Below are 10,929 nucleotides of genomic sequence, written 5' to 3'. Positions count from 1 at the left end.
CATTGAACCAATTTTATATAGTATAATTTGTACCTATTTTGGTGTTCTTGTCTTTATAGTAAATAAAAGTTTTTGAACAAATTTTCTTTCGTTGACTGTAATTTAACTAATTTGAGTTTACCAATATGAATAAAGTGTTTCTGGTCTACCTCACTGTTTATACGCACATCTCCTGATATGGAAAGGCTAGGTCCCTAATATTAAATTACTCATATGAATGAGTATGGGCTGGTGTGCATGTATGAAGTTACATTACAATGCTGGGGCTTGTTTCAGCTGCCTCTCTCCTTTTTTTTTTTTTTTCAGGTATTTTTAAAATTGATCAGTATGATCAGTCTCTCTCTTACTCATTGCTTGTGTGGTTTCCTGTAAGTAGAGAATGATGCATCAGATCACCAATAAAACCTGGCAGCAGTCTTCTGTTAAATTACGGTTTTGGAAAGCTGGAAAATGCATTTACTGATGTGTCAAGAAAGAAAATATATGACAGAAGTTGAGTAACAGATAAGTTTTGAGTGTAATGCATTCTTTTTCACGGACAGGGAGCGGCAGGGATTGCCTGCTGCCACAACTTCAGCAGGGGTTGCCATTTACTGCCAGCAAACGTCTTCATTTACAAAAGCTGTATTCAGCTCTTCCAGCAGCAAACAGTAAGTTATGCTCGTTGTGGTTTATTTGCTGAGAATAATGCTAGAATTGCTGTTTTACAGATGCCTGCAGGTAGGCAGGGCTGTTCTGCACACACACACCTCCCCTTACCGCCTGCTCAGCGGGCAGCATTCCTTGCTGAGTGAATAGACGATCTGCCTTTTCTAGGAGCCGCAGCATACTGTGTCAATGTGCTGTTCTCCCATTAAGGTGCACGGCTTTGAATTTCAGGGGCGAATGGAGCTGTTTTCAGCGTCGTTGCCGAGGATGCCCAGAAGATGGCAGAGAAGCGCTCGGCACAGAGCACGAGGGCGGCTCTCGCTGCACTTGGCCGGCTCGTTTCGGTGCGCGAAACGCCGTCGCGCGGTTTCTGCTCTCGAAAGAGATGTGCAAAGCCAGCAACAGACCTGAAGGCCACACGGAGTAAAGCAAGAGGTGACGTATTTATGTATGCACGGTTCTGAGATGGGAAGCGGGCTCAGCCTGTCTCTTGCTGGGTCTGGCAGCACCTTGACCTCGGGCGTGGGGGCTGCATGTCCCGGCTGTGCCCCGTTCCCAACGCCAGCTCCTCGTCAGCATTCTCTGGACGGGTTTCTCAAGAAAGCAGTATCTATCTACACTGTCTTTTTTTGCCGGTAACTTTCGGCCTGGCTTCCAGCAGCCCACGGCTACAGCTGCAGGAGGGGAGCGGCACCCGAAGTCAGGTTTCGGGGCACCGGACCCCAAACGAGAGGAGGGAGGCCGAGCCCGCGTGCCGCTGCAGGAGGTGGAGGCAGGGCAGCTTCGGAGCCGCGGAGCCCCGGAGGAGCCGCAGGGCGCAACCCGGGCACGGAGAGCGGTGTCAGGGGAGGCCTTGGTCCTTTACGAGGCGACAAAGAGCACGGCGTTCTTTTCTCGTGACTCGCGTTCCCCTGAGGACAGCTCACCTCATCCCTTCTGCTGGCGGTGCACTCTCTCGTACGGCCCCGCCTCCCTGCGGCCAGACGCGCACAGCCGCCCGCCCCCCCTCGCGCACTGCGCCGCGCTTTCCGGCACGCGCACGTCCCGCTCCGCGCCAGGCCGCGCTCGGCGCGCTGACCGTCCCGCCCCACCGCCAATAGCAGCTCCGCATGCAAATATCGCCGCGCTGCAGCGCGCTGATTGGCAGCGCCGCACGCGCGGGCGCCGCACGCGCGGGCGCGGATGTGGGAGACGCGGGGCCGGCATGGTGGTGCTGCGCGGCCTGCGGCGGCGTTGGAACGCCTATAAGTACCGCTTCGTGCCCTGGCTGGCCTTCAACGTCCGCCGCCAGCGCAGGTGAGGCGGGCGAGCGGAGGGGCCGCTGCGGGGCGAGGCGCGGCCGAAGCTGTGATGCCCGGGGCCGGGGTTTGTTTACAGCAACGGTGCGGGCAGCTGTTCTTATCCTCTTTAAGCAAAGCGCGGTCTCATAAGGTTTTCGCGTTCTTTGTTTCTTTACAGGACGCTTCGGTACGTTCCTGAAAGCTCCCAGGACAAAATAGTCCCCGATGAAATTGTCTTAGAGACGCTGCTGAAAGTATTCACAGCGCTGTTGGTAAACGACTTCGGCCGGCACGTGCCGGCGCTGTCCCTGCTGCCCGCCGTCGGGCGGAGGTACGCGCAGTTACGGAGCGCCGCGCTGCAGCCGGGCGCTGGGAGCTCGCGGAGCCGCCAGGTGCTGCTCAGCCCGGAGGAGGTCCTGTTCCGGACGCTGGGGTTCAGCGTCACCCGGGACCGGAGCTCCCTGCTTTCTGCCGGGACCGGAGTCTTCGTTAGCAAAGGCTTCGTGCCGAAAGGGGCGCTTGTGGCCATGTATCCCGGTAATGATTGAGTTCGCGGCTTTCCCAAGCATCTCGCTGTGGAATGCCGAAGTTCTGTACTGACTTTTATTTCACGGGTTTTGTTTCTGCAACAACAGCCGAGTTGGGGGGGGGTGAGGGTATTTCTGTGTACGCTTTTGAAGAAAGCAAAGCATGTCAGAGGAGGGAGGGAATCTTATTAATAGGAAAATCAAACAAACGACCTTGTTCGGGTCTGGCTTTGACGTTCCAGATTCTTTAAACACAAATGTGTAGGAACAGCTTGAGCAGTATAGATTAATTCCCTAGGGTTTCTGTTTTGTATGTGTGCCTGACAAAACAGCTCAGAGGTATCCTGACAGGTGAGCAGACAGGTACCTCCTGGAGAACGAAACTGAAGCCCTCATTTACTGGAACTCTGCCATAAAGCATCATTACAAACGTGCACTTCTCCGCTCCTGCTGCTCGTTCCTTGGAACTTTATTTGCTTATGTTTCTGAAAACGACTTGTAATCCTGTCGTTACTCTCTGAAGCAGGGCTCTTGGCCGTGGTGCTTTATGTACCGCTCACAGGCACTCTGCACAGACCTCCTTCATGCTTTCCTCCAGCGGCTTCCCTTTGGATTATCTCCTCTGGTGCAGATCTTTCTTATTGCAGAAAGATGTATCTAAATGCTTGGAGGCTTTGAGTCAGTGTCTGAGAGTCTCAGCTGGGAGAATTGATCTCACACCCCTGGTGTCTCTTGAGTTTCTGTGCAGAGGAGACTGTACAGGAGGACATCTGGGTCTGTTCTTATTTTCTTCTGAAATAATCATATCTGTCTTGCAACAGGTACGGTCTACAGAAAGCACGAGCCCATCTTTTTCCAGTCGCTTGGCAATCCGTTTATTTTTAGGTGCATAGATGGTATTCTTATTGATGGGAACGATAAAGGACTGTCAAGATCAGTGTACAGGTAAGCACTCAAATAGGGGAACGGCATTCAAAATGGAATTTTAAAAGGTAGTACAGATAGTGTCCATTCTCTTGGTGTACCGTAGTTTGAGTTTTGTTTGAAATGTTATCCGCTTCTGTGTATCTCTTAAAACAAACAGCATGAGGGTAAGGGCTGCTGCTTGTGATGTTTTGTACCTGGGTCCCACCTGTAACGCCAGCAAGAAGCATTTTGATGAAAGTGATGTTAAAGAAACAGTTTCTTATAATGAAAAGAGTTAATAGGAACAGAACATAGCATATATATTTTTTTAAATTCTCTATAATTAAATCTGCTTAGTGGATGGGGAAAAATAGCTTCCATATGGACTCGTTAACAACAAAAGGGTGAATCTGGCAACTCCACGTTGGGGCTGCAGATGGGCAGCACATGAGGGAGCAGTGGCATTTGGAGTAAGCATGAAGCTGACTGGACTTCTCTAGCTCATCTTAAATGCAACTTGCAGAATTCTCATGGAGCAGTTTCTGTGTTCTAATACAGCATGCAGATAAACTTAGTCACAAGGAAAAAAGACCCAAAATAAGGGCTAGCTGATATCAGCTTTGAAAGCCAAGAACAAATTTGTTGTTGATACTGTAATGAGCCTTGACAACTTTGGAGATCAGCAGTATGTATTGCTTTTCCTGTGACGACGAGGTGTGATGTACATTTCTGGTATGGTGTTTTCACACTTGTTCTGTTGGTGTCTGAGAGACACTGCATGCTGGTGGGAGGTTTAAATGTACTTTTAAGGTGTGACCAAGGCATTGCTCTCCCCTGCTTCCAGATGGCTGTTTCTGCAGGTGGAAGCACACATCCTGTGGTAAGGAAGGAGTGGTGAAACGTGTTAACACTGTGGGTCCTTTCAGGTCTTGCAGCTGGAGGGATCAGCTTGGCCCCTTTCAGATGAGCGACGTGAGCTGGCTCACGGCTGCTCCACAGAACCCACTGGCTGTGGGACAGTATGTGAACAACTGCTCCTACGGTAAGTTACTGCAAGGGTTGGCTTTGTCTGTGTGCGAATAGATTAGTTTGCAGTTGGCACACAATCAGATACTGATGGGTGATGGGGAGCAGAAATGCTGCTTAAGATAAACACTCGGAAGATTGTTTGGGAGGTCTTCTGTGAGATCTAGGCATCAGAATCCTTCAGTGCAACAACCCTTCAAATATCCACGAGCTTTTCTTGCTGACTCCCCTAGTGTCTCCGTGAGGATAAGCAGAGTGAAAGGCATGCATCCCAAAATGCAAGTCAGTGAGAAAGGGTATCTGGTAAAAGAGTTCTGGATGAGGCAGTACACAGAGTTACAGATTGAGTTCCTCAGTATCGTTCTGTCAGACTGGCTGAGAAAACCACACATGAAGTGACATCTTTTGTCTCTGTACACTTTGGCCCAGGATAATACAAGAAATAGATTAAGAGGAACAGCATAAGAAAGGAGTGTACAAGTTCTAATAATTAGTATTACAGCAGTGGGATGTGAAGGGAACTATATATTTTTTTTCTGCCTTGCAGTATGTGTTGGCCCTTACATTTTGGGGGTTTGAAATAGCTGAGTCATGCAGATGATCAAGGGGAATAGAAAGTGTAACGGCTGCTATACCTGGCCTGTAAGAGGCTTTAAGAGCTTGCAGTATAACTGCTGCCCATGCAACAGAGAGAAAGGTTTCTGGAGTATGAGCCACAGACTGACTGGCATGAAGACAAAGCTCTCACATTAATTTGTTTTTTCTAGGCCCACCGTTCATGTAAAGAAAATGCCCTTTTTGCTGCTGCACAGATAGTGATTTTCTCCATGACTCTCTTTGCAACATAATTTGTCAAAATATTTGTCAACTCCGAGATCCTTTTTTTTAAACATTATAAGTAAATATTGTCATAGATATCATCAGCACTGTAAACTCTCCCTGGTGCTGCATGTGCTTTACCCCTCACATCTATCCTCATAGTCAGTCATCCTGTTTATTGTAGTGAGGATAAACCAACCTTCAATAGCTGGTTGTGTATCTTTTGTGCAAATTCAGAGCAGGACTCCAGATGAGTGTAGTAGTTCTCGTCAGGGGCGTGCTTTTCAGACTTTGTTAAGCATCTGGTACCTTTGCAGTATTTACTTATTATTTTTACACACCTCTTACACCCATCTAAGACCTACTGAGCATTATAGAAACAATTTTTTTCTTTTTTTCTAGAAAAAGCAGCCAATGTATGTTATCAGGAGTTTGATGTGCCAAGACATTTTCCTGTAGAACTGAAACAGTATCTTCCAAACATCGTCTACAGCCACGAGATAGAGAGGTTAGCAGTGAGTCAAAGAGCTCGTAGATTTGTGTGAATCAAAGCATACTGCATGTGTGGAAAAGGAAAACGTGTTTGAAGGGAATGTTAGTCCATGAGAAGATGGTAAGGAAGATTCAGCTCTTTGAATAGATTCATTCAAAGTAACAAGACTATTCTTTCTGTTCCTTTTTTGTACATGTTTGCAGAAGAGACCATTATAGCTCTGACTACACTATTTTACAAGCAGTGATCTTACACACTGTGGTGGGATTTTCCAGAATCCCATTAAGCACTACTTGTATATCATTTATATAACAGTAATGAGGCTTTTTAGTATGTGTTTCAAACTTAGTTAGTAACCTGCAACCAATCAACGCACTTCTAAGGCTGCTGAGACTTGGGCTTCTCACTCCTCTGTTCTCCAGGTCTTCTTCTTATGGAACGGTTGAGGAATTTAAAAGGAATTTGTACTGAGACAAATTAAATGCTGTGCAGCATAAAGGTGTACGTATGCCTTCTGGTTATATTATGCAATTGAGGCATTCTTGTTACAAGCTGAAATTCCACCTCTTTTAGAAATTAAAATATTTTGAAAGCTTTGACAGATTTTTGGTTGGAGCTGTGAGAAAAAGTGACAATTAGATGAGTATTTGTATGGAGCTCTGTGGAAGAGACTGTCCTACACAATGTCACAGTCAGGAATATCTTTCAAGCTGTGAAGAATTGATCGTAATGTTGGTTCTGAATTTAAACACTGAAGATTTTGCCCTTTTTGGTCTAGCTGCTCCTGTGGGAACAACACAGTTCTCTTTATCTAAAGGTTGTGTAAGGACTAAATAGGCATTTCAGCCTTTTACTCTAATTCTGTTGCTATTTTAAAACTCTGAGATTTGGGTGTTGAGAGTGATGGTGCATATTGGAAAAATGATTCTTCTGATTGATCATAGACTTTATTGAGGCAAGGTTAAATATGCACTTGTAAACTGCAGATAAATAAAGAAATGCCAGTAAAGGAAGAGGTGATACGATCTTTAAGAAACCCTGGGTTTTGTACTTAAAGTATGAAAGCACAGTGAGGAAAATTAAGCTATGGGGCTGCTTCATGATGGGCAGATTTGCTGTCTTCCTTGTCATCTGTCCAAGAAAATATCGTCTTATCAGTTCTCCTGGTGCCCAGCTACAAGGGAATTCTCTGTGCGTTCTTCTATCTGATGCTGATAAATACAGTTCTAGTGACGCTGCTAATCTAATTTCTAAATAATTCTCTATTGTAAAAGAGTTCTTAGCATTTGTTTATCTTCGATGTTGGTTAATTTATTTCAGAATGGTCTCATTAACTTTTTTAACAGTGGAGATTATATGGAATGATGCTATTCTTTATTTTCATGTTCCTCAGAAGAATGTACCCTCTTTCCTAGAACAGATTTTCCAGCTCTAGGACATGATCATTTTCTTAATGACTCTCGCAGGAAATTTCAAACAGATTACTAACTTGTTCTATGAGAAGACTGTTTAGAAGCCACTGATTTCATCTTGGGGTTTATGGAAAGTTCACTCATTGCTGTGCATTCCAGCAGGTTACTTGTTGTAGTTCAGATCTGTCTTTCTGGGTTTTGTTTCAGTGAGAGTGGGTTTAGCTAACTGGTTCATGTGAGTGTGCACATCTAAAACAGTGTTTTCTGCTCCATTAACTTTGCTGCATAATATGTTTTCCTCTGTCTTGATTAATTCATTTCTTTTCTGAGTAATTGTGCAAATGGAAACATTATTTGCATACCCACACTGACTGCACTTTTTCTTGGCATTGGTTTTGATTCTGTTTGCCTACATTTCAGAGTTGTTTTCACAGCCTCCCTGGTATCTAATTGTGTATTTCCGTGTTTTGCTTTTCTTTTCAGCCACCTGAGGTGTGTAGTGCTTGTCACTCTCAGAGACATCAAGCAAGGAGAAGAACTTTTTTCTAATTACTACACTATTGTCAATTGAAGTAATAAATTTTGAACTGCCAGTAAAATCCTGTTTGTGTACCTCAAGCTTCATAAGCATTTTTACACAATGAGCTGTAATTTCAACATTTAGAAATCAAGCTGCAGGCCTGTGTTTCCTGAGTTTCTCCACAATGGATGCAGTAGCAAAGGCTCATCTCATTGGATTTGCAGCTAACTTGTACGTTTATTGCTTTTCAGCTGTCTGCACAGTAGCTGCAGCAAGTGAAAATGTTAAGTTAATGGCATTTAATCTTGTAGTTTACACAGTTGTCTCTAACTGTGCTATGGTTTCATGCTGCAGGCTCCACAACAGGATCAGGGAAAGAATTGGGGAAAAACCTAAAATTTGTGGGTTGAGATAAAGACCATATAATAAGACAGAAGCAGAATGGGGAAAAAAAAAAAACAAAAAAAAAACAGAAAATAGTATACAAAATGAGTAATGCTGATGGATGCCCAACCACTGCCCAACCAACGGTTGCCTCCCAGCCAAGTCCTCTGGAGCTATTGTTCAGTGGGACATCGCAGGGTACTGGGCCAGTTTGGGTCAGCTGTGTGGGTTCCGTCTCTTCCCAGCTCATTGGTGAGGCTGAGAAATCCTTGGCTCTGTCTAAGCACCGCTCTGCATCAGGCGAAACATCAGTGTGCTATCACTGGTGTTCTCATCGTCATCCAAATACGGCATCATGCCACCTACTAGGAAGAAGATTGACAGTGGTCACCATGGCACAGTTTTAATATTTTTCTGTTTTGTTTCCCATGCTTACAATAGGCACAATTTCTGAAAATTATTCTTCTCAAGAAGTGTTCCCCAAGTAATCCTCAGTAGTTTTCTTGTTCTGGTTTTCATGGAGTTGATTCCATTCCCTTTGGTGCATGTTTCCTTTCAGAAGGTGTTTCAGTGCAGGCAGTTATCCAAACCTTTTATGAAACCTTTCAGAACTGCTAATATACGGTTGTGGTGCTGTCATGAAGAGCCTCTCCCTTCACCTGTGCCCGCTTTGAGATACAGTGGTGGCTCTTACTGTGGCTTCATGGTGTGGTAGCAGGTCAGCTGTTGGCGAACTCGTCTGCAGCTCATTGCTCATCGCTCTGAAGACCCCTTCTCTGCTGAACAGGGCCCCTTCCTCATCTCAGTCTGTACAGAAGAGGAGTTCCCAGGGTGCCTGCAGTGCTGCAGAGCTGAGCAGATCAGAGTTCACGGTTACGTGGGGAGCACTGCTGTACACATACCAGAAATGCAGCGCTCTTCATGTTTCTCCAGGCTGAGATGCTGTTGCTCAAGGGCACAGGTTAGTTTAGCTCTCTCAATCCACACCTGTTAATAATTTTAAAATTATCTGAAGGTACGCTCCTATCTGATGACTGTGGAACTTAGTTTTACGCTCCTATCTGATGACTGTGGAACTTAGTTTTACAGCTATTTTGTTTAGGGTGCTTTCTTGAAGTGGCTGCACTCTGGATGTGAACAAAGCAGTGCAGGATTGCAGAGCTGAAGCGCAGCCTGCAGGGCACCTAGCAGGATGTGTGGCACTGGTTTCTCCTTGCTCAAGTACTGACATCTGGCAGCCTGCTTTAAGGATAGGTCACACATGTAAGAAAGCATAATCTGGTCTGAAACTGGCATCAGCAATTGTTATCTGCCTGCTGGTGGCTGTAGAATAGAATTGAATAGTTAAGTTGGAAGGGGCCTTCAGAGATCTCCTGCCCATCTGCAGTTTACCCCTTGGCTGCCAGGGCACACTGGCAGCTGAGCTGCTGGCAAAAGCTCCTCCACATCCCTTGCTGCCGTGCTGCTCCCCAGCTCAGCTCCCATCAGTGCCTGTGTCCAGCATTGCTCCATCCCAGGTACAGCACCAGCATTTTCCGGGTGGCCACTCAGCAGCCAGTACCCTGTTATTACAGTGAGCTCTATCTCTTGAAAGATTACTTTAATCTCATTGGAATTCCTAACAGGGCATTCCCAGCAAGAGGCACCAGGCCAGTCTCAGCAGAGCCTTAAGAGGAAGGTCAGCCAGCACAGCTCTGACTTTTGACTTCTTAACTCCAAAGGTGAAGCTTGTAACAGCTGCATTGGTAATTCTCCAAGAGCTTAAGTTGCTCCCTGGATTCCCTTTTGATTTGGGATGGCAGAAAAGTTCAAATGCTTGGAAAATCAGAGAAGCTGAGCTGACAAATCCAGCAGGAGAGCTGCAGGTGCTCTGGAGGAACGGGCCCACAGAAAGAGGGGAACATGCCTGCCAGAGTGAGAAGTTGCCTAAGATCAGAAACTCACTTTAAGGGAAACAACAGTTCACAGCCAAGCTACTGCAGCCAGCGCAGGGACCAGCGTGCGACTGTGCAGCAAGGGGGGAAGGAGCTGCCGAGCTGCCCAGGGCCTTGCACCAGGTTACACCCATCTCTGCAGCTCTGGCACCCCTGGCAGCCTGCTTAAGCATGGGTGTGTGCAAGTAGAGAGGTGGCTCAGTTACGCACTGACACTGGAGGAACTGCTGACAAAAAGAGAAGGACGAAGAACAAGTTTATAGGCACTGAGAGTAATAATTTGTTGCACTACTGAAGGGTGTATATGTGTATGTATAATGATGAATACATTCATATGCACTTGTATTTACATAATAAATATGCTGGGGATATGTGTTCATGTACAAATATGTAAAGACAGCCAGCTGGGACTTGTACAGGGGCTGCCAGGCAGCTCGCACGGCACCTTTGGGAAGCGGAAGGCTGTCACAGGGGAACGCTGGCGCTCATCCATCCTTCCTCCTTTGTCCTCAAAGCCTTCAGTCCTTCCTGCTGTTTCTGGTCTGACCCTGCCATGAGCCATGGTTTGCCAAATGTGGTAACAAAAAAACAACAAAAAAGAGGATTTTCCCTTGTTTTGTTTTCTGCTGTTGCAACGATTCACATAAGACACGGAAGGAGCCAGTGAGCAGGGAGCTGTGTTTGGTGGCTGTGAATTTCAGTATGACTCACTGGATCTTGCAGAGACACTGCAAGATGCGTTCATTTTTCATGTTCAGGAGATGCTGTTCTTATAGCAGGTCCATTTGAATACGGGGAAGCTCTGCTCCTGGCTGCCTCATCCTTCCCTTTACTGATTCTGAGCCTCAGCTAATGACACTGACAGGAGCCAGTACTTCACACCAAAAGGAGGTGGTTTTCTTCTGTAAGGTTCATTAATTGAATCAAATGTCCCCACATGGCAGCAGGTGAATGACACAACTAAGGCAAAGGAGAGGGTG

General features: G+C 46.2%; 1 protein-coding gene across 3 annotated transcripts; it reads left to right on the top strand.

Moving 5' to 3' along the window:
- The first annotated feature begins 1,805 nt into the window (after positions 1-1,805).
- Positions 1,806-7,741, top strand: SETD9 (SET domain containing 9). Of its 3 annotated transcripts, XM_031609495.2 has the most exons (7): positions 1,806-1,944; positions 2,107-2,465; positions 3,277-3,400; positions 4,288-4,403; positions 5,609-5,714; positions 6,122-6,200; positions 7,595-7,677. In XM_031609495.2, the coding sequence occupies exons 1-6, from the start codon at positions 1,853-1,855 to the stop codon at positions 6,168-6,170; spliced, it is 846 nt and encodes a 281-aa protein (XP_031465355.1). In that variant the 5' UTR covers positions 1,806-1,852; the 3' UTR covers positions 6,171-6,200; positions 7,595-7,677. The 3 variants fall into 3 exon arrangements, 2 of the variants coding, with proteins under 2 accessions (XP_031465355.1, XP_031465354.1); XR_004169116.2 differs by lacking the exon at positions 6,122-6,200 and having other exon boundaries at positions 5,609-5,819; positions 7,595-7,703; XM_031609494.2 differs by lacking the exon at positions 6,122-6,200 and having other exon boundaries at positions 7,595-7,741.
- The last annotated feature ends 3,188 nt before the right edge of the window (positions 7,742-10,929 follow it).

The sequence above is a fragment of the Phasianus colchicus genome, chromosome Z (genome assembly GCF_987193195.1).
Source record: "Phasianus colchicus chromosome Z, bPhaCol1.hap1.1, whole genome shotgun sequence".
NCBI lineage: Eukaryota > Metazoa > Chordata > Aves > Galliformes > Phasianidae > Phasianus > Phasianus colchicus.
This window is presented reverse-complemented; position numbering and strand designations above follow the sequence as displayed.